General features: G+C 38.3%; 1 protein-coding gene across 2 annotated transcripts in view; it reads right to left on the reverse strand.

The window, feature by feature from the left end:
* KAT6A (lysine acetyltransferase 6A) overlaps nucleotides 1–26,052 on the reverse strand; it is a 53,588-nt gene that overhangs the window by 22,232 nt on the left and 5,304 nt on the right. The window contains exons 4-9 of one of the 2 annotated variants that reach the window (XM_076358978.1): nucleotides 7,973–8,081; nucleotides 7,287–7,402; nucleotides 6,947–7,028; nucleotides 6,030–6,165; nucleotides 2,402–2,715; nucleotides 1,078–1,196 (exon numbers count right to left, since the gene is read on the reverse strand). In XM_076358978.1, the coding sequence (XP_076215093.1) occupies nucleotides 1,078–1,196; nucleotides 2,402–2,715; nucleotides 6,030–6,165; nucleotides 6,947–7,028; nucleotides 7,287–7,402; nucleotides 7,973–8,081 (876 nt within the window). Of the gene's footprint in view, nucleotides 1–1,077; nucleotides 1,197–2,377; nucleotides 2,716–6,029; nucleotides 6,166–6,946; nucleotides 7,029–7,286; nucleotides 7,403–7,972; nucleotides 8,082–26,052 lie in introns of both variants that reach the window. The other variant, XM_076358977.1, reaches the window with a different exon arrangement.

Raw genomic sequence — 26,052 nt, forward strand, 5'->3', positions numbered from 1 at the left:
ACATGGTGGTGGTGGAATCTCTCCAAAACTTGCTCCTTTTTCTAAGCAGATGTTTGGAGATTAATATTTTCTCTATTCTGGGTATATTTCCGTAGATTTAATTTCAGATCTTCAGTTATTTTTCTAAAACATAATTATGGTCACAGGCTGTAGTCTCATGTGCGATTTGCTCAATAATGCACATGCTGAGTTTTTTTAAAATCAATCCTGTAACAAAAAGTTTGAAATAAGCAGTGTTATACAGTAGCGTTGTATTTGCACCTCAATAAAAGGGTTAACTGCACTGCATCTTAGTCTGCTTTATCACACACATAGTGTAGTTCAGTCTTACCACAATTCATTGTTCATTAACTCTTTTGGTTCAGAGACTATATTTAGTATAGTGGAATTAAACCAGCCAATGACAGAATCATAGGTAAATAAACAGAAGTCAAATACCTGGAGAAGTTTAAAAGGACAGTTATACTTAGTGAAGCACTGTTCAGGGAAGTCACTGCATAAATTCAACTGACCCCTTTGGCTTCAGAAGGAGTTAGGTCATAAGACATTCAAGTTATTGAAACATACAGGTAGAGAGATATACACACACACACCCCCCACTACACACGTGTGTATGCACATATATATGTGCACATAGACACACACACAGTAATGCCCTATCCTGTTCCATAAGGAGTTAAACTATCTAGATAAAGAATGTTTTAATTAGCCAGAGGCCCTGTGTGACCCATGCCGCTAGCAGAGTCCCATATTTTATTAACAGTCCACACGTTTTACCAGCTATTTAACAGCTCTATGTTCTGATACAACTAAAGCCACAGCCCTCAAGGCTTTTTAAATGCCCACCTTAACCTCTTACGCTCTGATGCTCACTTTTGTATTATCCTTCAGCTCTCTTGAGGTCAGTTCCCCATTACTCTCAAGCAGCAGAAACCAACCACAGTTAGCTTCTGTGACAGACTGACTCATCTGGAGTCTGTATTTCTTGTTGTTGGGTTGGGGTGGGGTTTTTGGGTTTGTTTAAATTTCTTTTACAGACTTGGTACTTACTGCCAGACACTGAAAATTTAACTTTACCTGCAGTGCTTGTTCCTGAATATCTCTAAACAACTCCATGTCTTTTTCAGTTAAGATATCCTGGCTCCCAAAAAAACGCTCCTCATTTTCCTGTTTTCCATCCCAGCCATCCTGATTGTCTGTAAATGACAGAGAAAATTGTCTTCACACACATTTACAAAGGAGTACTTGCTTTATAGTGCAGCGACAAACATCATCTGGCTGTATTCAGACACTGTGCCAAGTTTTTTTGATGGGATTTTCTATTCAGATTTGGGACCACAAAGGAAGAACCAGTTCTGGATTTGCGACCGTGTAAGAAGTATTGTCATATATTTAACCAGGCCCGAAACTCACCACTTAGATATTCATAGTATCATGAAGGCATGTGTAACAATGATACAGTTTTGGATAAATGTCTCACCACTATGCCCATTTCTCACAAACAAGGATCACAACTATTTAAATGCCGTATCTGGTGCAACCAAAACCAGGACACTTACGTTCATCACCCAAGAAACACCCCTTCCACAAAAAAAAGCAAACAAAACCCACAAGACACTTCACCTCACCCCCAAAGCATTAAGATACATTATTGTTCTTCCAGCACCAGCCAGGCTAATGCACGTAGCTATTCTAAAGCTGTAAACCTTGTATGTTATTGTGGAATATTTTCCACTGCTTGCTTAGGAACAATTCAAGCTATGAAACTATTCAACAAGACTGTAAAGATCTGAATACAGAGATTAAATCAAGGTCCAGACATAGATTAATGTCTTAAGCTAGAAAAGAAAACAAGGAAAGCAGAACTGCGTTCAAAAGAAGGGATGCTCTCCAGCAAGAAGGTGCCAAACTGCACGAAGCAGGCTCCTCTATGGCTGAGAAAATTAAGAAACATTTGCATGCAAGTCTATACCATAGATTGGAAACTCATGAGTCTGTCAGACTGGTTTTAATTATCTGTTTCCCATTTCATACTTCTACCTTGCTGTTCTTATTTTCATTAACCACTCCCTACATTACTTCTTTCAAATGTGACATTATTTAGCACATTTCCTAGGGCTATCTGCAATCCCCTCATTACCAAACGGCATTTTACCTCACAGTAATCATTTAATCCCTCATCACACCTTGCCATCATCTATAAAGAGGCAAAGGTCTCTAGGATAGCTTCCTTTTTCCAACAGGTATTCTACCTCAATGCACCAAAGATAACTGCATTTGAGTGTTAACTTTCAGCTTAAAGTTTCCAGCCTCTAACAATTCTAGTCTCTTCAACATCCTAGCCTTTGAACATTTTCTTGGTGTACAGGATACTTACATTGGCAGGGTGAAAAATCTTTACCTGTGGGCCATTCTGAAGTGCTAGATTTCCTGGTACCCTTTTTCCTGATCCTATACTGCTGAGAATAGTCTACCACTTCCCCTCGAGCTTTTCGTCCATCAGGGGAGGGAGTGAAGAATTTAGTAAGGCCGTCTATAAGCCCTTTGGTTTTCTTGTTAAACTTCAAGGTGGTGCTGCCATCTCTGCAGAAGTCCAAGACATCTGTCTGCTCCAGGTATCCTCCTTCTGATGATGCTGACTGGCTGGACAGAGCGATCTTACGCTTCCGACCCCGACCAGGGCCAGTTCGAACTTTGCTGAAAGGACCTTTTGAGCTAAAGAATGAGAAAGGGAAAGATGTGATCAGAAGATGTGGTGAGGTGGTTTGTTTTGGGTTGCAGAGTGGACTACCATCTTCCCTACTTATTTATCAATCACACAGAAGCTAAATGTGAATTGAAGAATTTAATAATAAAGGAGTAGTCAAGAGCCTGTCTACCCTAGAGGAGCCAGGATTCTAAACATCTCAGTGAAAGTACTGTACTATTTTTCTCCACACTGAACATTATGTGCAATTAATTTGAGTATAAACAATAGATTTTCACCAAATTTAATACAACATTAAATTTTAAAATCAGTAGCCAGAATGAATAAATTGCACAGAAGGTTTCAATTTATGCCATCATTAAACATTTACACTTGTCATTTGTCAAAGTTTTTATACTGATAGGATATTGTCGTAAGAACTACACAGAAAGTTAATGCATGCAGAACACGCACATTAGAATCACAGAATCATAGAATCATAGAATCATTAAGGTTGGAAAAGACCTCTAAGATCGAGTCCAACCATCGACCCAACACCACCATGCCCACTAAACCATGTCCCTAAGCACCACATCTACACGTCTTTTAAATGCTTCCAGGGATGGTGACTCAACCACTTCCCTGGACAGGCTGTTCCAATGTTTAACCACTCTTTCAATAAAGAAATTTTTCCTCATGTCCAATCTAAACCTCCCCTGGCACAACTTGAGGCCATTTCCTCTCGTCCTATCGCTTGTTACTTGGGAGAAGAGACCGACCCCACCTCGCTACAACCTCCTTTCAGGTAGTTGTAGAGAGCGATGAGGTCTCCCCTCAGCCTCCTTTTCTCCAGGCTGAACAACCCCAGTTCCCTCAGCCGCTCCTCATAAGACTCGTTCTCCAGACCCTTCACCAGCTTCGTTGCCCTTCTCTGGACACGCTCCAGCACCTCAATGTCCTTCTTGTAGTGAGGGGCCCAAAACTGAACACAGTATTCGAGGTGCGGCCTCACCAGTGCCGAGTACAGGGGGACAATTGCTTCCCTACTCCTGCTGGCCACACTATTTCTGATACAGGCCAGGATGCCATTGGCCTTCTTGGCCACCTGGGCACACTGCCGGCTCATGTTCAGTCGGCTGTCAACCAGCACCCCCAGGTCCTTTTCCGACAGGCAGCTTTCCAGCCACTCTTCCCTAAGCCTGTAGCGTTGCATGGGGTTGTTGTGGCCAAAGTGCAGGACCCGGCACTTGGCCTTGTTGAATCTCATACAGTTGGCCTCGGCCCATCGATCCAGCCTGTCCAGGTCCCTCTGCAGAGCCTTCCTACCCTCGAGCAGATCAACACTCCCGCCCAACTTGGTGTCATCTGCAAACTTACTGAGGGAGCACTCAATCCCCTCATCCAGATCATTGATAAAGATATTGAACAAGACCGGCCCCAAAACTGAGCCCTGGGGAACACCGCTTGTGACCGGCCGCCAACTGGATTGAACTCCATTCACTCTCTGGACCCGGCTGTCCAGCCAGTTTTTTACCCAGCGCAGAGTACACCTGTCTAAGCTGTGAGCCACCAGTTTCTCTAGATGAATGCTGTGGGAGACAGTGTCAAAGGCTTTACTGAAGTCCAGGTAGACTACATCCACAGCCTTTCCCTCATTCATTAGGCGGGTCACCTGGTCATAGAAGGAGATCAGGTTGGTCAAGCAGGACCTGCCTCTCATGAACCCGTGCTGGCTGGGCCTGATCCCCTGGTTGTCCCACACATGCCTTGTGAGTGCCCTCAAGATGAACCACTCCATAATCTTCCCCGGCACCAAGGTCAGGCTGACAGGCCTCTAGTTCCCCGGATTCTCCTTCCGGCCCTTCTTGTAGATGGGCGTCACATTGACAAGCCTCCAGTCATCCGGGACCTCCCCCATTAACCAGGACTGCTGATAAATGATGGAGAGTGGCTTGGCAAGCTCCTCCGCCAGCTCCCTCAGCACTCTCGGGTGGATCCCATCCGGCCCCATAGACTTGCAAGTGTCAGTTAGCTAAGAACCTATACACTGATGGTCATCTTCGCAGAAAACAGTGTCGATCTCCAACCAGCTGCCATCTTTCAGGCTGGAAATTTTAAAACTCTATTGAGATAACTGAGTATTTAACACTTCTCAGAGGGATTGCTCTAGACCGACTGCTGTTTCAGGAAGCTGACTGTTTTTAGCTACAAACTTTGCAGCTACAGAGGATAGAAATAGGCTGCTTTTTCCAAAAAGACAAACTAAGCATCTGCATAATTCTGTGGATACATTTTGCAAGTGAAATGATGGAACAAAGGCAAAAAAATTGTGAATAAATCATGACATAAAAATTAAAAAAGGTAAAACAGCAACAGCAGATAGCTAGCTTTACTTTTGCCCCTCTGAATTATATCAGGAGTTCCTCTAAGCAAAGGTATCACACAGACTGAAAAAAAATAGGGTGTTTAAGAGAGACATTCCCTCTACGTTTTTATAAGCATTAAACTTCATAAGGTTTTTTTTCCAGAACATCCTTTGATGCTATTGGTTAGAATCAAGTGGTAGTTCAACGTTTTTTTTTAAAGCTGACCTGATGCCCAAGACAGAAGTTCTTGTGACATGCTCCTTCACTGTTTTGTCCCCTGCACAGTCAATAGAGCTGCATCACAACAGGCACTGCACAGCAATCTTAATTCAAGGAAATTGCTCTGGCTGAACAGTTATCCAAAGAATTCCCGCCCACCCAAATCCAGTTCCCTGACGACTGGCTGCCCCACAACAACCATGACAAGGTATGCTGGTTTTGGCTGGGATATTTTCTTCATAGAAGCTAGTATGAGGCCACACAATCTGTCCCAGCCCAATAGAGTGCCCCAAAAATGCAGAAACATGTGGAATGGAAGCAGAAAGGGGCCAAATATTTTCTGGCAGCAGTGTCAGATCAAATATACATCAAACAACCACCTCACATGCTTTATTGTAGATTACTTAGTTTCTCTAAACATCAGAAAGGGTTCTTGAGAAATGCAAAGCAAAACAATTATGCTGGAAGAAGCAGCCATCCAGCAAAACAGACTGGACATGAACAGCAAAATTCATCTATGACTATAAGGAGTAGTTCAAAACTAAATAGCAAGTTATTACAAATAGTCACAAATCTAGGCAAAAAGAAGCACTCAGATTACTTCTAGTCTTTCACAGCACTCTTCAGAAATTCTGTATTAAATAACAAAAAGCTCTTCATTGTAAAAGAGATCTTCTCACAGAGTAGACCAGACACTTCAGAAATACCCACTCCCCTACAGAATCTCACACTTTACTCCTCCTTATAGAGAGACTTACGTTGTATTTTGATTCTTTAACCTGTTTTTGGGACGTCCTATTGGGTTAGCATACCGTCGTTTTATCTGTGCTGCCTTCTTGTGTAGAAGTTTTCTTCCTTTCTTCCGTGGCCGACATATTTGACATATCCACATACCTATAAGACACAAGTCCCCATCACTGAATGCAGGGGACATCTATATAGGACAAAAAGGAGAATTACAGGCCCCAGGCCTTCTGACAGAAAGGGTAGGAACAGTACCAAAGGCCTCAATTATCACATATACATGTAAGAAAAATTATGTATATGTTCCAGCAATCTAAACTCAAGTCCAGTTAATTTCCCCCTCCCGCCCCAGACAAACTTCCCACAACCATGCAGGAAGTCTCTTTAATTCGTAGCACATTATCAGAAAACCATAAAGAAGTAACACATTTATTTATCCCATATTCTGCTTAGGACTACACTACTTCCAACTATCTTCTATAGGAAAATTTTCTTCTAACTGTCAAGGAAGAATCTTCATAGATAACCTGCTTTCTGATGGAAAACAGAAGTTTGGTTGTCCTCCAGGATTCTCTACTGTCCAAATGGATATGACTTCAAAAACTTAAGAAGCCCACCTCTTTCTTTTGTACAAGACTATTCATTCAAATGGAAGCTGATCATTTTAACCTGCAAGGATCACTTCTATTCCCTCAAACCTCAAAGATTTTTTTCAAAACCCTCACAGACAGTAATGTACAGGAAGCAGGAGACAGTGGAAAATCCGGATGTGAAGCTCTGACCCTTCTCTAGTTTCTAATACCTGAAAAGCAATGCTGTAAAGAACAAGTTAAATGTAGCTAAAAGAGGATCAAATATGTGGAAGCACTTTCTACCCAGTGCTCTCTTCCAACACCATCTTAAGTTACCCTTTTCATCACAAAGTCCTCACCTTTTGGCATCCTGGTAAGAGGGGGGTCACAGCACTCCATGTGAAAGCCACGGTCACATGAGTCACAAAATAGCATGTTATCCTGTTGAAGACAGATAAAGTTAATCTCTCTTTAGATGTGCATCAGCATCAAGCCCTCCATTAATTTGTCACCATTTCAGAGAACACACACAGAGTTTTCAACTACAGACATATCATAGTATTTCACAGGTCTCAGAAAGACTACCAGACTCAAACAAAAGCTGCAAATATTTGACTCTAGAATGATTTTATTTTGTAGTTTAACAACATCCACAAGACTGATATCCTCTTCGTTCAGTCCATATTCCACTATACTCACAGCATTTTTGCCCTGATCTCGACAGGAACTGCATGTTTTGCATTCAATACACTGCCATCGCAAGGCTTTCACTCGAACTGTCAACTCTGGAGAGAACTTCAAACAGGACGGATGACCTACAGAGAAAGGAGAAAATTATACCAGTAAAGCCATTCCTCTGCTATTAATGCTCACAGATAGCTCACAGAGAGATTACTTTATCAATTACGTATTCCCATGCAGAATTTTGGTTATCCAGATACTCCTATTTTTAGGTGCTTCTATTCTTATCTACTTATAATACAAAAACAATACCCTAGATAGCAAGTGGCAGGCCCACATACAAAAGAACACCAAGATAATTTTTCATAACTGAATTGAGAAACATGATAACACTGGTCATCATTATCACATTTTTAAAGAAACCTCCAGGAGCCAAATGAACTATTTGTGTTCGGTTAACTTAACTGTCTCCCTTCTGAGAGCATGAGATTCAGCTAAACTAACTATATCATATGCCATAGATACATACTCCTCATATGTATGGGTCAGGAGTAGTCACTGTACTAGACTTCTCTGTTTCCAGTGGCAAGGTTATTATTAGATGCATACTCCTCATATGTATGGGTCAGTAGCAGTCACTATACCAAGCTCTTCTGTCTCAAGTGGATGAGTTATTACTAGCAGCACTGTAAATTATCACCTACCACTGTTGCCACAGTCAGCACAAGAGATGAGCTCTTCAGGTTTCTTCTCCCGATTTTGCTCTTTTGTACCAAGGCAGAAACTGCAGATTGGAATTGGTTCAGCAACCGGCTGTGAGGAAAACAGACAATAAAAGCACTCAGTATATCAAGGTAGCGAATCATAATACACAAAATCACACAGACATTTATATCACATGTAAACAGTATGTAATATACACTGTGTCTCACAGATTTTAGTTGGTTCTCACCACACAATACTGCATTAACTATAACCTGAATAAAAGTTAGAACTCCAAAGACAAAAGACAATCCCAAGTACAAAGGAAAAGAGAACGGCATTCCAGGGCTAGGGGAAACTTGGAAAAACAAGCTGGGAAAGAGAGCTATAAATTAATATATAACTGAATGCAAAGTTAGAGAGAGTTGGTGCCTTAATTTGTCAACAAATGAACGAGCTATGAGGTGATGCAGTGGTGGAAAAAAGGCACAGATGACCCCAGAACACAGCAGTCTTAGAAATTCCCACCAGGTATCCAGAAAGCGGTAGTGCAATCGTTAAAAGCATTTGCAATACATTACCTGGAATACAACATCCTATAGAACAAGTACAACAACTGTACAACTATTAACATGGTTATAAAAAATGAAAATAAAAGAAAATTCTCTTATAAGAAATTATGTGAATATGCTGCTTAACACTCAAAAGCAGCAGAGGAAAAGGTTTGCTCTCTCTGAATAAGTTCAGGGAGGTTAAACATTATGTAGGGAAAAAGATGTATTTAAGATGAGGCACAACACTAGCAAAATAAAAAATAGATATTAACTAGCAAATATTCCATTTGCCCTGGAATAAGCAAGAGGTTTTTAAACCAAAGGACTGCCATTCTACAACAGCCACCTCAAAGAAGTAAAAAGTGCAATAACTGATTGTTTTAAAGTGGCACTTGATCAACTAGTGAGAGCGAAAGGATAGCCTTATCTCCAGTAACATTAAGTGCTGGATTTCATAATCTAGCAAATTCTTTCTAATCCAATTCTGCATTTTCCAAGACAAGTCTGTGATTTATAGTTTTCAGAGCAAAGATGTAAGCAAAATTTAATTTAAAAATATAATAAAAATATGATAAAATCACATTTAAAACACTGAAAACACAAAAAATGTTAGATTATGGTCAATTTTGAGACACTTTCTTTGTATAGCTGTTATCACATTGCAGTTAATGATTTTAGACATACCTTTTTCAAAGTATATTATGCAGCTACATATGCACATACTGTTAATTATTGTATGGAAGTATATGCCAGAAGAACTTCAAGGAATCTTTACTCTGGCTAAGCCAAAGCAAAAGCTATATCCAGCATAGTTTCTTGCACAAATCAGGTTGGTTTATATTACAGTAATATAGAAACTGGAAGTTTCAAGCTCTCTCTTTACTTCGGTGTACAGATCCAGTATACTTACAGACTGAGGTGTGTTCCTTAAAACATCCACTAGATGGAAACAATCAGAACACCTTAGAAAATTTGCTATTTCAAAATTAAGCCACACAGTGTGGAATGACTACTTGGGAATGAAAGCCTAACATTCCTCATCCTGAACACAAGTATTTATCAGCCTTTGGGTAAATCCCAGATGATGTTGAAGTGTAAACTAATATGAAATCACCTGCCCATCAAACTATTTCAGTCTGAAACACATTCATAGGTTTAGTTAATTGAAGGATTCCAGCTTCTGCTCCTTTTGAGAAAGGGAGAAAACAAGACAACTGTAGATAGTTATGCCAAGCACACAAATCGTTAATATCCAAGTGGGAGGGGAAAACTAGCATCCTCACTTCCACAGGAAGTATCTTTCCAGCCATAGTCACCACAGTAATGCTGGCTAAAATCAGCTATGTAGGGAGCCCCCATCCTCTTTTAACACAGAGAGGGGACTGACTGTGCACAAATTGTTCTCTTTTTGTTCACGACTGGACTCTAGGTGCCAGACAGCTAGCTGCTTCCAGTCAGTATGAGGTTTACTAGAGGGAAAAACTGTGTATTAAGGGTCTGTCAGTGCTTTAATTTCTTTGGAGTCAAGATTTCAGGAACTACTTTTACCCTCTACCTTCTGAGAAACATTCACTTGTCTTCTTACCTTCAATCTCTTCTTCCTGAGGAATACTTAATAATAACTTGTTCCAAGAGGTAGTAACTAACCTTCATCTTTCCCATAAGAATAATAACTGGTTCTTTTTTTTGCTATTGTATCCACATTTCAATACTACACGAAGTAGATAAACACCATTATTCCCATTTTCAGGTAAGAAAATGCTCAGAGAAAATTCCTTAAGTAACGTCAACAAGCAGATCAGCATGAGAACTAAAGAACGCAATGATCCCTGTCTAGGCATCTGCTGGTCCTCTCTGAAAGAAATACAATGATCTTGATCCGCCACAAAGTTGCATTAAGAAGGTTTAGAATCCTTTAGAATCCAATCTGGAATGTTCAATCATCCTTTATATTTGGTCATATATATATATATATTAAAAAAAAAAATCACAAAAACTCTTTAGCTGCTTTTAAATAAAGCAAATTGTAACTTCCACAATATTACAAGTGCGGTTTTGCCAGAAATGGACTCAATGAACATGATTTCACATCCCAGAATCATTCGCTTCCCTCTCATTTCAGTCTGAGGTTATGATAAAGTTTCATAGACAATCTCAACTACATTGTAACCGTCTTTCAGACAGAAGGTAAAAAGGAACATTTATTCTTTCTAATAGTTAAAATTTAATGTGACTGGACATTCAACAGCATCAATTTCCCTGCATGTATGGCTAAATCTTACTTTCTGACACAAACAGTTTACTGATTTTTAACTCATAGTTAAGAGCCAATGTGACATTAAAGTTGCATTATCGAATGCTGAGGTTTACATCTGGTATTAAAAAAAAGCAATGAAGCAGAAGAAGGGTTAAGAATGACAACCAAGCTATGACAAAAAGATTTATATTACTCTACACGCTTCTGTTAGCTTTGAAGTTACCAATTGAAAGCAGAAATAATTAAGTGAATGAAGACTGCCAAAAAATACAAAAAGAAAAACCATGATCCAAAACCCCAGCACTTCCTTGCTCTGAATATAGAATAACCTCAGTGATACTGTAATAGACCAGAACACGCACAAAATGTTGTTTTTCTACATACAAAAGGGACAACTTACTTTCAGAACTGAAATCTGCACCAAATTTCAATCTAAATTGCTTACATATCTCAAGAAAACATTTATGGCTTTAGTTCAAAGGGCTGTAAAATGATGAGTTAATTCAGAGACTTGACATAAGCCTAAAATGCCTACTCTGCAAATCTGGACATACAGAATCAAACTGCTACAGATAAGTACTCAGAAATGCTGTCAACATATAGTTACAATTAAACAACCGGAAGAATTTCATTTTCCACTATATATGTAATCACAGTAGCACTTGGAGAGACTACTTATTCATGGAGAAGGGCTGTACCCCAACATCACAATACAAAGAAACCAAGCAAATCATATTTGCCATCACAGAGTAAGAACTGATGTTTTTGCCATCCCTTACACATTACATCAAGAATGCATTTGGTCTAACATCTACAAGTGTAGCAAAATGGACTTAATTATGTGGTCACACCTTATTAACTGTATTACTGAATTGCAATATAACCACAGATAAGACATTCAAACTTTTGGCACCACTTAAAGAACACAAACACCATTTGGTAATTATATTTCTCTCTCTTTTTTTTTTTTTTTTTTTTTTTTTTTTTGAGAAACAAAGGAGACTAGCTTTACTACTTCTGAAGGAGTTACACACTACAGTCCCTGACAAAGTGATGTAGTTTGAAAAACTGAACCCCTCACAAAGCATGAAAAGGGGATTTCTTCCCTCTGGTCAACATCACAGCAGACACCACCATGGAACGAGATAAATCATATGAAAGAAGACAAGAAGATTGCAAAATTTTTGCCAGCAGTATTAGGTGTACATGAAAGATACAATAAGAATTAACAAATTATTATTGGGCAGCAAGTAAGAAAAATAAAGAGAACAGAACAACCTACAAGGAGGGGAAGGAAGAAACGAATGGCAAAAGGCTCCTTGCAGGGAGCAGATGATAAAATTGTAAATAACGCAAAAAATGAATAAATATTTCCTATCTATTTTTGCTTTATATGTTTAAATATTACAGACAAATACAAGACAAATATAAAATAGAAATTAGATTATCAAGACTATTACTAGGATTGTATGTCTAGCTCCAATATTCATGTAACAGCAGGATATGGAAATAATTTTCAAAGGACAGACAATAAAAATTATTTAAGAATAGATGACCTACAGAAATTAATATACTCAGGAATAACTGAGAAATTAATTGGACACTAAATGTAAGTATTTATACATGGAAGAAATATAAACATATTAACATAGAGCAACCTTTCTGACAAAGCAATAACAGGTGAACCAATTCCTGACAGTTAGATAGGCACAGTCTTAAAATAAACTATTATTTTCTATATGCAAGTCAAGTAATAAACATAAAACAAAAGAAACTCATAGCCAGCAGATGTATAGATAATAAGTTCTTTTAAAGGTATTATGGGTAAAGAATCCTAAGCACAGCTTTTCTCACAAAACATCACAGAATTATTACTGAAAACATAAAGGCAAAATTATTCCACAAATATTTGTTCTATGTTTTGGGGAAAAGCTACTGAGGTAATCCTACCACATGATGCCACTGAGATGCCCTCCTTGGCAACCCTAAGTAGTTCCCATTCAAAAATCCCCCAAAGTTACAGTTCATATGCCAACAGCTGATGCTACTAACACTTCAAGCCTTTATGATGCTTACTAAAGATCTCTTTCTGTACATATTCCTAAGAAACAACAATTAACAGCTTAGGTGCATTAAATACATCCTTTCTGCCAATACCTTCCCTACCTCGTGGGAAACCTTGTGGCATCGAACACTGCAGTCCTATACACTTATTAATCAAAGAACAATAGGACAGTAAAAGGATTAAAAAATTGACTGTTTAAATGTATTATAAAGAAATATTGTGCATTTAAACCTATTGTATACTTCAAGCAATATTTACTACACTACATCAAAATTCACCTGTTGGCCCAAATTTTCATTTAAATTAAGTTACGTTAGCCTCTACCATGAGTACTGTTTGATATAGTTTTAGATGACTTACACATGCCCACACATTTGAGTCTCTTACCACATAACATGCAACTCATTCATACAAGACTGGACATTTCACAAGTGACAGCAGACATTTCTAGATACCAGTGATACTGTTATCCACTGAAGGTATCAATCCCTTTGACATCAATTGCATATTCACATCTTGCTGGTCCCAATGCTGTGGTTAGTTTTTGTAGAAGTCATTTTAAAATAATATCAACTTGCTAAACTGTATGCAGAGCGCATTGGAATAGCTTTTGCGGAGCAGAATAAGACTGATGACAATTTCACTCCTTTTGGCACAGAAAAGCCAGCAGCAATGAACAGTGATATCACCCGCTACATTGTATAGGAACATATAAGTGACATGTCATTCAATGTAATTTCTAGAAGCAATCTGATCAAAGGTCTGACAGACATTCAAGCTCAGAAGAGACTGTAGACAGCTATGCCCCTTTGAACAACACTTACAGCTACCACCTTTCTCCTGATGGCAAAAACGACTAACACCATCACACCCCAAAAAGAGCACCAAGCAAACATCAATTCAGCAGTGCGGGCTACATTATTAGCATCAGTGAATGCTGTTGGGACCTCCACTCTGACTTTTTGATCTGAGAGACTACAATATTTTTTTTTGCAAGAGGAAACCATACTCTTTGACCCATTGTTTCTTTTTATCTGTCTCAAACCCATGATATTTTCTTTTTTTTTTTTTTTTGCATGTAATCCCTTGTAAGAAACTGCCACAGTTCTTGGAAATCAAAACCTAGGAGTTAAACCATTTATATAATCTGACACACTTTAAAGAAGTCTAGTACATTAATGAGGCAGTTTGCCTTTGGAAAAAAAAAGACTACCATAACAGATTTATAAAAGTATCTTTTATAAACATATCTTATTCGATCAATGGATTGCTGTCAGAATAAAAACTTCCTGAGCTGCAGTCCTATTTTTTTTTTTTTTTTTTAACATATGTTGCTACTCTCCAAGCCTTTTAGCTGAAGGTTTTATCACTACATCCTAAAGAACATGTCAACTTCCTGCTTCTTTAATTTGCTCCCTCACCTTCCATGAGAAAGGCTAGTACAGGAAGAGACACAGCAGGGAAAAAAAAATCCAGAACTTTCAGCAGAAGTCCTTGTTTTTGTTTTAAGTAAGAAGTGCTCTACAAAGTTAGTATTTTATAATATACAGTCAGTAACATGGCAATCTCAGAGACGCTCCCTGACAAAAGTCTGTCAGAGCATGAATTATATAACCTACTAACCAAGGAATTATATTTTCCTTTGGAGCAAGAGCTTACCCCAGGCAGCAGTACCCCAAAGCGTACTCAGTCTTTTCCCTGGCCAGCAAAGACACCTCCGCCTTATCAACAATGATGACAACAATAATCTCCACTTGTCTTTGCTTTGATTTACTTGGCTGTAAAAAGGAAACAACATTTCCCTTTCTCAAATTCTGATATTAGAGTTCAATTTCAACATGGCAGTTACATTGAAACTGAACAACTCCAATGATCTCATTGTCATTTCAGCTACTTTCATTCAGCTGTGTGTATGCACTACTGCTGGATGTTAACTGGTATGAGTAAGGGAAGATTTTTTTCTTTTATCTCTTTGACTTAAAGGGAAAACTTGAAGCAATTGTGCAATGCAGGGCAGCTGATCCTTTTACTGAAATGTTTTAGAATTTTATTATAATGTAACAACAACATGGCACTAAAGAGCAGTGAGCATGAAAAAACAGGTACAACTAAGTAAGCTTGTGTCTGATGTATTTCAGACTGCCACCCTGCTTCACTAAGGATGAGCCTCAAAATTACTTTCCTAGTCCACGCACTTTCACTTGCATGCTTTTCTTTTGCTCATGTCTACACTGCATTTGTATTTGCAAATCTCTTAATATCATTAGACTGCACTTAACTATACTTCTATTCACCTTGTACATGCTTCTATCCAACTTCAGCTCCAAAATCCTCATGTAGCTGCAGCAAAGTATATGACATTAGCCAGAAGAAACCTAATTTGTAAGATAAGATGACTTACAAATAAAGTTCATTCAAGTAATCAAGTAACCAAACTTTAATGATACTCCCATGACTGCCACATAATGTTGCATCAAGGAGTCTTCTATGACTGCTTCACTAGTTGTAGTGTAATACTTTGTTCTTGCATTAAAAAAAGCAGCATTACTACAGCCCCTGCAGACTTGTATACAAGTTATGGGGAATTTATTGTATTAGCAGTTCACATCTGAATTGTTTCAGATTCAATGATAGCTTCATATGATTACATACACTTTCCAGCTATGTGACTGAGGTAATTACAAAATGCTTAATGACCATAAAAGCTGCATATTCCTCGTGAAGCATTAGAAGACATGAACAATTATATTTGTTACGGTTCTCCCTATCTCTTATTTTTCTATAGAGATTATTGGCTAGCAAAGCTTAGCAGTGAATTTCATTAGCTGTCTTGCAATTTATTTTTTTCTTGAATATAAATACTTTTCTGCAAACAGGAGGAGCAGAAAGTATATATCATTTCACTGAAAAAAAATTTCCCCAAACACAGCTGGCCTCATCTAACAGTGGCTATCCTATATCATTTGTGAAAGCAACCTTGTGAAAGCAAAGCTGGAACATTCATGCAACTTTTCAGGGAAGAAGTAAACTATTTCACGTATCCTCTGCAGGAAGTTCATGAGCAATTTATTTAATCAAAGAGAATTTTACAGATCCTCTGTACAGTCAAAGATAGTCTTTCTTATCTCTTCTAGCCAGTATTTGTGCACACCCTGTTCATCCCCATAGTCCTTCAAATTTGGATGTCTACATGTAAACACTGTCTAGCTTTGGAAGAACCAGATCAAAGATTATCCTTCACAGCTTCAATGTTTCCTGTATTTACCACCTCTGACAAATTGCAAACAAACACTTAACCACATTTACAAAACAAATCAGCTACAGTTTGGGGGAATAAAGAATAAGATTCTACTAGAATTCAAAACGTTTTAGAATAATTTATTACATTGGAGTAACTTTGAATGTTCAGATCAGGCTACTCCTCCAAAGCTTCTGTGTGAGACTCTGTTATGCTAAGTATGGAGAGATTTCACTGCTGCTGTGTTTGTTCCGCAAAGAACATCCTGGCAAGTGAAAAACGCAAGCACACAATGTAAGATTCGTGAAAACAAGATTGGAAGCAGCCAGCTCAGTTTCATACTGCAAATTTTTGGCAGACATTCAACTCCTTCTGCTGTTTTTCTCACAAACACATCTATCTGTGTGATGTCACCAGATTCAGCAAGGGAGGGAGCCAGAACAAATTGCACTGACAGTGTCTTACAGCCTGCCAGCCTCTCAGCACATGTTGTTACTATACAAAGGATGTCTAGAAACCAAACGCGCTCTACGGATTCACAGACTGTACCCCCTCCTAAAGGCAATTACAAAGAAGTGCCTATGGAAAAAGTGTGGGGGGGAATTTTTAAACCTCAGTTTTGGCCAATCCATCTGCTTTGCAGTCTTCTTAATTTAGGAGAAGTGAGGTAGGAAACTCCTCAAAACTCAGTGTCAACTCTGCAGCCCACACTGTCACAGCGGTCACTGTCAGTAACCTGAATGCACTTTGCTTCCTGCAGACATTTTAACACCATCAGAGGCTCACTAGATACCAGGACCGTCTTTGCCCCCATCATCACACATCTGCTTGTAGTAGTCATTGTGGTTGGAATCGAGTAGGTGTAAAATTAAAGCTAGTGTAAAAGAAACACATACACTCACACCAACTTCCCCCCCCCCCCCTTTGCTCTTTAAGACATCCTGAATATGAGCCCTCCAGAGAGAGAATCTACCACAACTAGTATTTACAGAACCATCCCCACTACAGTACATTTGTTTCTTAGCTAGAAGTTATCACCCAGGAGCACTGAGAGATGGCTTTTGAGAATTCATGCTAGGTAATGTTCTTTTGCGTGTCTGTTTTTAAACAATTGACAAACCATTACTCCGCACTTCAAATAGCCCATGCTGTTGCAAAGGTCTGCCTCAAATGTTGAAGCTACTGGAAAGAGTAGATGAACCAGAAAAGCCAGAGGGGAAGTACAACCTACACCACATGAAGAAAGTGATTTAAAACATGAGGAAACATGTTTCAGTGAGCAGGGCATCACAAAGCCTGGATCCCATGCCTTTTGGATCAGTGGCTGGGGAAGAAAATCACTTCAGTTCCATGCCTCAATAAAATCAGAACTAATGAATTTTATATTACCAAAGTAATTTTACAAATAATGAGGGTTTTGTTGTATATAGGGAAACCAGCATAATTTGGGAAATACTATTCAGTAATATCAACTTGTGGCAGCAATGGGTTCAGTTTTTCAAACCTGGTGAACGACTCACCCTTCTTCTATCTGAGTTACCAAATCACAATTCTTAACGTTCTCTCCAGACAGTATGGTGAAGAAAAAATACAAAGCAACTGAGAGTAAAAACAGAAATTCCTTAAAATACTCTTTGTGCTCAAGAAAACAATGCTAAATATATTTTAATAGACACATGAAAAACTATTACAATAACACATGTATGTATGTTTGCCTCTGTCAATGGATATTTTGTCTCCAATTCACTTAGTTGAGTCTCACTTGAAAGAAAGAAGCATATTTATATGGCAGAATGATGGCCTACAACATGAGGCTACATTAAAACAAGTGTAAGGGAGAAGAGATAAAAAAAGTATACAGAAGAAATGACAAGCATGAAATACAGACCTCTTCCTAAGAGAAACATAAAAGGGTCATTTAAAAAGAAAAATCAAAGGACATTCAAAATAAGTGCTGCTGTTTGAGGAAGGACTGTTACAATGGAGAGAACATCTGAAATGCTGCTACAAGAGTAAAGTGAAGTGCTCTTCACTTTAATAGCTTAGATATTAGCGCAGTATATACAGGCTGAATTCTATGCAGTGGTTATGACATCTGGAAACCTATGAAAAAAAGCAATGCGGATACTACTTGGGGCTGACATGCAAACTGAAGAAATTGCCTTACTATTAGACATGCACATGATGAGAACTTTACAGAATGTCAACTGGAAATGTTTAGACAGTCAATCGTTAAATAACCTTCCCAGAGCTAGCAAGTCCTCTAATCAGAGGATTAAAACAATTCAAGATTTGTACGTCACAATCAGAATCACATGCCAAGACTTCCTGCCTGCAAACTGGGGCGGGGGCAGGAGGGAAGGGAGGCTCAAATTTCTTTTTTTGCAGTATAAAGAAACTCCCTTCATTTGACACTGATTCAGGAACCTGGCAGTTCAGGTTATTAAAGTTTTCTTTACCCAAAGCTATATCCTGTAAGTTCTCTCCTATACTTTGTCCCAGCTTCCTAATTTTCAAGAAAATAAAGGATGCTTGTCTTAGGAGCAACAGATGATTATATCACTCAATTTTAGATGAAATAATATTTCTAAGAAGTCATAGACTTCCACAGCTGCAAAAGCAAAACACACCCCTCAAATCAACAGCAAACTAAAATCTTAACTCCTTTCATTGGAAACAGTTTGCATTCCATGTTACTTTGGTTTTCACAAAAAATCAGGAACTTCAGTGTTGACTTTGATTTCTAAAAATACCAAATTACTTGGGCGAAGAGACTTTTGTAAACACCGAAGTAATTTCTGTGCATATAGGTAATTATTCCATCTTTAAATACTGTACACTGCTTTACTTCAACGTTACCTGCATCCCTAAAAGAAGGGAAAATACTTCAGTTAGAAAACAAACATGAATGAACAAAAATATTTAACACAATGCAGGGGCCCACATAAACATGATAACAGAGAAGGCACAAAAGGAACTGTGAATGAGAATTTAGTGCATGTTAAAAATACTTATCTGATACAAGGCTGCTATTTGTAGTTTACTCAGAATACCCACACAAGTGCAACTATGGGACCAAATCCTACTCATTTTTTGAAGCTCTACCACCTTGAACATGAAATTGGAGGGAAAAAAGAAAAACAGTCCATATAATTCTTCACTATCAAAATCCACTGCTCAATATAACACTCTTGACAGTAAGATTTAACGAAGTCCCACATTCTTGACCCACAGTCCTCATTCAGTGCTATTCCCCTTCCCTGCACCCCGTGCAGTCTGCACAAGCATAGATGATTCCCACATGAGCAGCCTTATACAAGCGTGGCAAAAACCCAAACAGGCACATATAAAACCTTTTCCAAACAGGTCTGCTGCTGAGAGACTGCCCATACAAAGGTACCCTGAATTTACAAAGCCAGGTGAAGTCTGTGCTGAAGTAAGGCAGGCAGTCACTGTATTTTCAGATGTATATTTAAAAAAAAAAAAAAAAAAAATTGGTAGCAGCACAAAGCAAGTGCATCATCTACTTTTTCCTGAGATCACTCTAGAGATTTTGCATGCATCTTAATGATTAGTGGCTTCTGAAGCTTAGTCATTGTAACATTGAGCAGCAGAATTACTTTCTTTCCTTCCACACACACCTTCAAGGAATTCACTATGAGTCCAGACAAGTTCAGAGATCCAGCACTCCAATCAAAACACCTCATTACTAAATATCCAGGATTGAGTCTCAAAGACTGAGGAGAAACTTAATGCCTGGGAGAGGCTGTATATTGTTGAAGAATTTTAAACGAAGTCAAACCTACACACACACACATCTAAAATCTGTATCTGTCACCAATTTTTCAGGACTTTTAAGATTAGATGGGACACTTCAACAGAAATGGGGAGAAATGCATAGAAATGGTGATTTCCTTTATAATTCAGAACACCTTTAGTTTTGACATAATTTCCATTTTACACATGGATAAATGGAGACAGAATGGTGACTCAACTTGCTGATAAAGATTTAAAAGCAAAGATTCCAGAAAAAGGAAGAGCTGCATTATCATATTTTTAATAACACTTGATACACAGCTAAATAGCTGCACAAGATCCATAATTTGTTCTATCCAATTTTCAGAAATACAGTGAACTGATAGAGGTATTGATAATTAGAAGTTTTAGTAATTCATAGGTCTTCATAGAAACATGCTTGGAAGATTTGGTATTTTCAACCCAGAATTCATTGTTCATGCATGGGTCCACAGACTGGTTAACTGGCCTTCAAATGTAACTCAAAACAAGCAAATATATTATCAATGGGATTGTTTGCTATGCAAGGGTCATTCTTTTTGGACACCCTTTTCCCTCTTTTCAATCTCACTACAAGTCCAGATTTACCACAACAGCAGTAACAATGGAAAGACTGACAGATTCTTGGACAATGAAACAAGCAACGAGCTACAATTTCTCATCCAATACCTGAAGCAGTATTAGTAGCTGTTCCAAGGAAAGGTGTTCACACAGTCAGAAAAAATTGGTGAGGACAGAAAAATTAAGTCAGATTTACACAACAAATAAAGACAAAACCTAAATAGGTAGAACAAAGACTAGCATGACTTACCACAACTTATTAGGATAAATTTAGTTTGAAACCCTTTAATGAGGCAAGTAGGAATAAAACATATCTACCCACCTACTCCACAGAGGACAGAAGTCAAAGGACTCAGCAGCCTGTCACACATAGGATTTGTTTACCAGGTTTTCTGTTGATTGTATATTTGTACTTATTTTAAGAACATAGAACCTATCTTTCAACTAAAATGACATTACTTCATTTCATATTTATACCTTTTTAACTGTTTTTCCTGCCACCACTATGACTTAAGATAAAATTGCTGGGAAACTAGGGGAAGGGCAGGGACAGAATTATCCGCCCTCATTCTCTCTGCTGTTTCTTCCCTTGCTACATAACAAAGCTAACACTGGAATCAAGCTGTTGTTTATTTAGCAACGTTCTCCATCAGCCACCCTCCTCCCTGTCTGGCTACACTTTAAAGCTCTGTAGTAAATAAGGTTCCTTTATTAACCAAACTTCAGAGATGTGTCATTCCATATCTGTCAACAATCTCCAGGACAGAAAGGACTAACAACAGGGATCCAACCAACATATTGGACTAGTCTCCCCCTTTTTAACCAGCTATCCTATACTTAGCTTCTGCTGAAACTGTTGTAGAGAATGCTGTTAAAAACACTTCCTCCACAGTAGTTCCCCATTGACGTAGGTACTCATCACAACATCTGATGTCTTCCCACAGTCATAAACTTTGCCTTTAAGTTACCATTACTCCAAATACTGCCAGAGCCCCTCTTGGTATCATTGCACACCATTTCACCCTAAATGCACCACCTCATAGCATCCATTCATAGCTGTCCACGACAGTAACATTTCTGACATGCTTACATTTGCTCTATTACTAAGAGCTACTTTACCTGTTCACTAATCGAGTGAATCAAGTTCAAAGTAATTTTTTAGCACTGAGTTTCCAGAGTTACAGAGAGTACAGATGGAGGCCATCTGTTATCAACCACAATTTTTTTTAGACAGAACTACAGCCTTCTCTTCCACAGAACCAGCTGGAAGAGAGTGAATCCTAATCCTCCTCCAGCTGGGAGCCAAAGCTTGAAGAGCACCCTTGGAGAGCAAGGGTGAGCTCTCAAAATGTAATTACAATGCTCTGGTTGCAGATCATTTATGTACTCCACCCAAAACAAACCAATCCACAAATAACTTCCTTACCCGTAATGTCTTAAAGTCCTTTGCTTTAAGACATGGAATTAACAGTTATTAACCTAAAACAGGCACAATATAGCAATAGCTATTGTATGCTTAAAGGCCTTCTAAACAACTATGATGCCCTCAAAGCATATGAGCTTTCTAAATAGATAGAAAAAGTTTGGCTTCATGTGATAAACACGAGTGCACACTGGGATCTAGAACTATTATTTGCAAGAGGGAAGGCCTAAAGGATGCTGCATGTATAATAACCCACAGTTAAAGTGATTGATAAGTACCAACAGATATAAATAGCAACACAAAACCAGGAAACAGACATGCCATAGGGAACACATGTGAGACAGCAGCACAGGGAATATGCTTTAAATATTCCTCCTGTTTTTCAGCCACAGGAGTTTCCCTCGTGGTTTTTTTTTTTCCCAGGAAGCACTTTCAGAATTTTGTTTTTTTACTCTCAGCTGTACTGCAGGACAATATTAAGATATTTACTTAAAGGTTGCTACAGCCATATCCAGTTTTAACTGACATAAAAGACAGTTTCAAGGAGAGTGCAAATGGAGATCAATTAATACCATCTGTATTTTCCTTTTAATTGTGGAAGAAACAGTCATACTATTGTCCTGAGATCAAATTTCAAATGCTCTGGAAACATTCAACATGTACATCAATAATTTCAACCTCTCCTTCAGTTAGCTGATGTGTTAACATACTTTTTTTTTTTTTAATAATAACAATTTTACAGAAATTCTTACAGGCTTTTAACCTGTGTTCTGTAACAAGTGTCAACAAAACAAAAGCAGAGCAAGCTGTCTTTATCTAGACCTTCCAGCCTTAAGACCTGCATCTTCCTATAGCTTAGTTCCTCACAACAATGTACCAGGAAAGAGCTCTTTGCTCTTAAACAGTACTAAATATTACTGTGTTGTAGTAGTGCAGTAATTCTTGCATTGTAGTAATACCATATTAACTATTAAACAGTACTTGTTAATTGTAGTCATACTGCAAAAAAATCATGCATAGACCACATAAATGGTAAATGTAATTCCTATTCTTAAATACGTTATTACTATTTTTGTTGACAGTGAATGGATAAACAGAACATGCAGGATAGTGAAACAATACACCTTAGCATTCTGGGGACAACAGCTTTAGCATTTATCAAAAACTGCTGCATTAATAAGGTAACACAGTTTGCCTGGACTTTTATACAAGTACTACATTCTGATCTCCCACATCTTCATTGGTTTTTGACTAAAGCTAGTATTCAAGCTGTAGCTGGATTCCTCCTTCTAGCTTGACCATCATACTACACAATTTTAAAGTCATGCTAAGTGATTCCAAAGGAAGATATACCCTGCAGTAAGTACTGCCATAATACACTGTCACAATTTTTTGTGATCTCAAAACCATGAATGCATTTGTTTTGTAATAACTAAAAGACATGATTAAAATTTTCAGCATGTAGCTAATATACCATGACCTTTATTTGTTACATAGATAGTATATACTACCTTGTGCTCTCCATCTCTTATTTCACACTAAATGCCAACTTTCTAAAACAAAATGCTTTTCAGTTACACTTTTGTACAGCGCCGACACAGTATGACTTGAACTACTAGATACCATAGCCCTACAAATAAAGGCTACTGTACCAGTAAGAGCTGTTCAGGAAGACAACCCAGGGCTTTCCAGACCAACATAGGTTCAGTGAGCTCTTCTGTTTCAACAAAATGGGGGGGGGGGGGGGGGGAGCAAAGTTATCTATTTCAAAGTTTCTGATCAAAAAAGACTCTTAAAAGTATTGCAATCTGCAGTCCTTTCCCCCATCATTCTAAAGATGCAGCACACAACTGCATAGGAAGTTTCTCACAATTAAATATATAATATGCATTTGATAGCCATACTTAAGCAGCAGACACTCGTTACTTTTTGGGCTTCAAATGCACAAATAAAGTATTTCAAACTAAGTGCCTATAAGAAAGGGAGAAATCAGTCTTTCTTGTCTGGCAAATGCAACCCACCTTTTGTGCCAAAACGTAAGCAAAAAAATAAAGGTATTAGTGGTACAGATAAAACAAAGGTATAGCAGGTTGCATGGCCAACTTAATAGCATGCAACCAAGGCCTCTGATGATGTGCCAGCTCACAATAGAGATGATTAAAGAGGCTACCGCCCTGTGCTGCCTTCTCTGTCCCTTCATCGAAGATTCTCTCCCTCCAGCAGCAGCAGCTGAATTTCACAACACAGAACATTAGCTTAAACCAACAATTTCATTTAATAGTAATAAACTGGGCTACAAACTACAGCAGTTGAGGAGCAAAACACCAGTTTATCTTTGCAATGGCTGTGGTAACCTCTGGCAGAGATGCAAGGTGTCAGTATGAGTAAGATAACTTCCTAAATAATCTCTACAGCACCTGTTCCAATCATGAACACACACACACAAAAAAAACAAACCACCACCCACACAAAACTAAAAACCCAATCAAGGGGTGGTGAAATATCCCAGAAAATTTCATCAAGATACTAAGTTTTTTCTGCATACTCGTGTCAAGCCTTTCCATTCCCAAAGACATCTCAATAGCCAGTATATGTTAAAACAGTATCATTGTTTATTGTTTAGCTTTTATAAAGATGCCAAAAAAATTCTGCCCTCAGCTGTCTAAAGATATATGGCACTCATTTAAAGATAAGTTATGGTTGTTTCCAAAGCAGCACCAAAGAATTTTCTCTCTCACCTCAGAAAAAGCATTTTTTAAAATAATAATTAGTAGGAAGTTTCAAGAAATAAAACTGTTCCTCTGAACAAATACTAGCATACAACCATTTTTCATCAAAATACTTTAAAAAGTAAAAATCCTGTTTCAGTCTGCAAGTATACTAATTACACATGAAACAGAAGTGACAGTTATACTTTAGAGAAATCTTTCATGCATATTTAATCAGGGCTTTACTGTAGAAATTGCACTGTAACAGTGGGATTACTTATTTTAGAATCTAGCTTGCACAGTATTGCTCATTCCCTACAAATGTCACTGATGGATGGTGGACTCGGTGCCGAACGTTCTTTGCTCCACGCTTATCACCTCTTTGGCTGACCTAATGTAGGAGACCGACATTTACACTTCCTCACTTCCAGCTATGTTGAAGGAATAGTGCTTGCCTGATACTTACCCAAGAGGCAGCAACTCAACCGTCTCCTCTTTCATTACAATTTCAGGACGAACTCCCTTTACTTTTAGGTATTGCAACAATTTGCCACCCCCCACTCTTCTTTCTTTCCACAACAGGGGTGGGTATTGTGAATCTTACCAGTCTTTCACGTATCATAGAAACAACACCAATGTCAAGTCCAGCATTTAGTCCAAAACATCACAAGGACTGCAAAAATAGCTCTTAACTGCAATTCCCATTTTAGCTTCTAAACTACAGGAAACTGAAAAGAAAGAAAAGACCACTTCCCTAAAGCCTACACCTGAGTGAAGGCACACAGAGCACTTAAAACTGAAATTAAAGACAGCTCTCTTTGTCAGCCGTTGTCACTAACAGATAAGCAAATTTCAGCACTGAGCTCTACCCATCAGCAGGTTTTTTTTCCTGTTTGCTTGTTTTCATCCAAGTAGTGTTTTTAGGCCAGGGATTTCAAAACCATAATGTCAGCAGCATGTCATTACTACCTGGTAAACCATGATAACTTGCCAGTTTTTGTTCCCTTGAACGCTAGAATGTGGTATTCACAGAACACCGAAATAAAAAAAATAAGATCTGAAAAAAAGCAAATAATATTTACTAAACAAAGCTTCTGTAGTGCTGCTTTATGTTTATTTTGTTTAAAAAATGTAAGCCTCAACTTTCATAGACCTCCTGCAAGGTACTCAGTTTCATAACACACAGCAAAATACCCAGAATTGAATGTTCACTTCTAGGCATCTAAACAAAAGTGACACTGCTATCAAACAGACAGGTAAGCACTTGCAGCAGAGTGGAAGCTTTGAACAAATGAAAGGAAGAAATATTACATCTTTAAGATTCATAAATTTGGATCATATGATATATAGAGACTTCTTAAATGGAAGGTAAAGACCAAACAGTGCAAGGATAAAAGATTAACAACAGCAAACAAGAGACAAGTCATTACGATTTCTCAGGTTTGGGAGGTCAAGCTTTTGCTCATGTTGCTGCCAAGGCT

This window comes from Aptenodytes patagonicus, chromosome 24 (genome assembly GCF_965638725.1).
Source record: "Aptenodytes patagonicus chromosome 24, bAptPat1.pri.cur, whole genome shotgun sequence".
Taxonomy (NCBI): domain Eukaryota; kingdom Metazoa; phylum Chordata; class Aves; order Sphenisciformes; family Spheniscidae; genus Aptenodytes; species Aptenodytes patagonicus.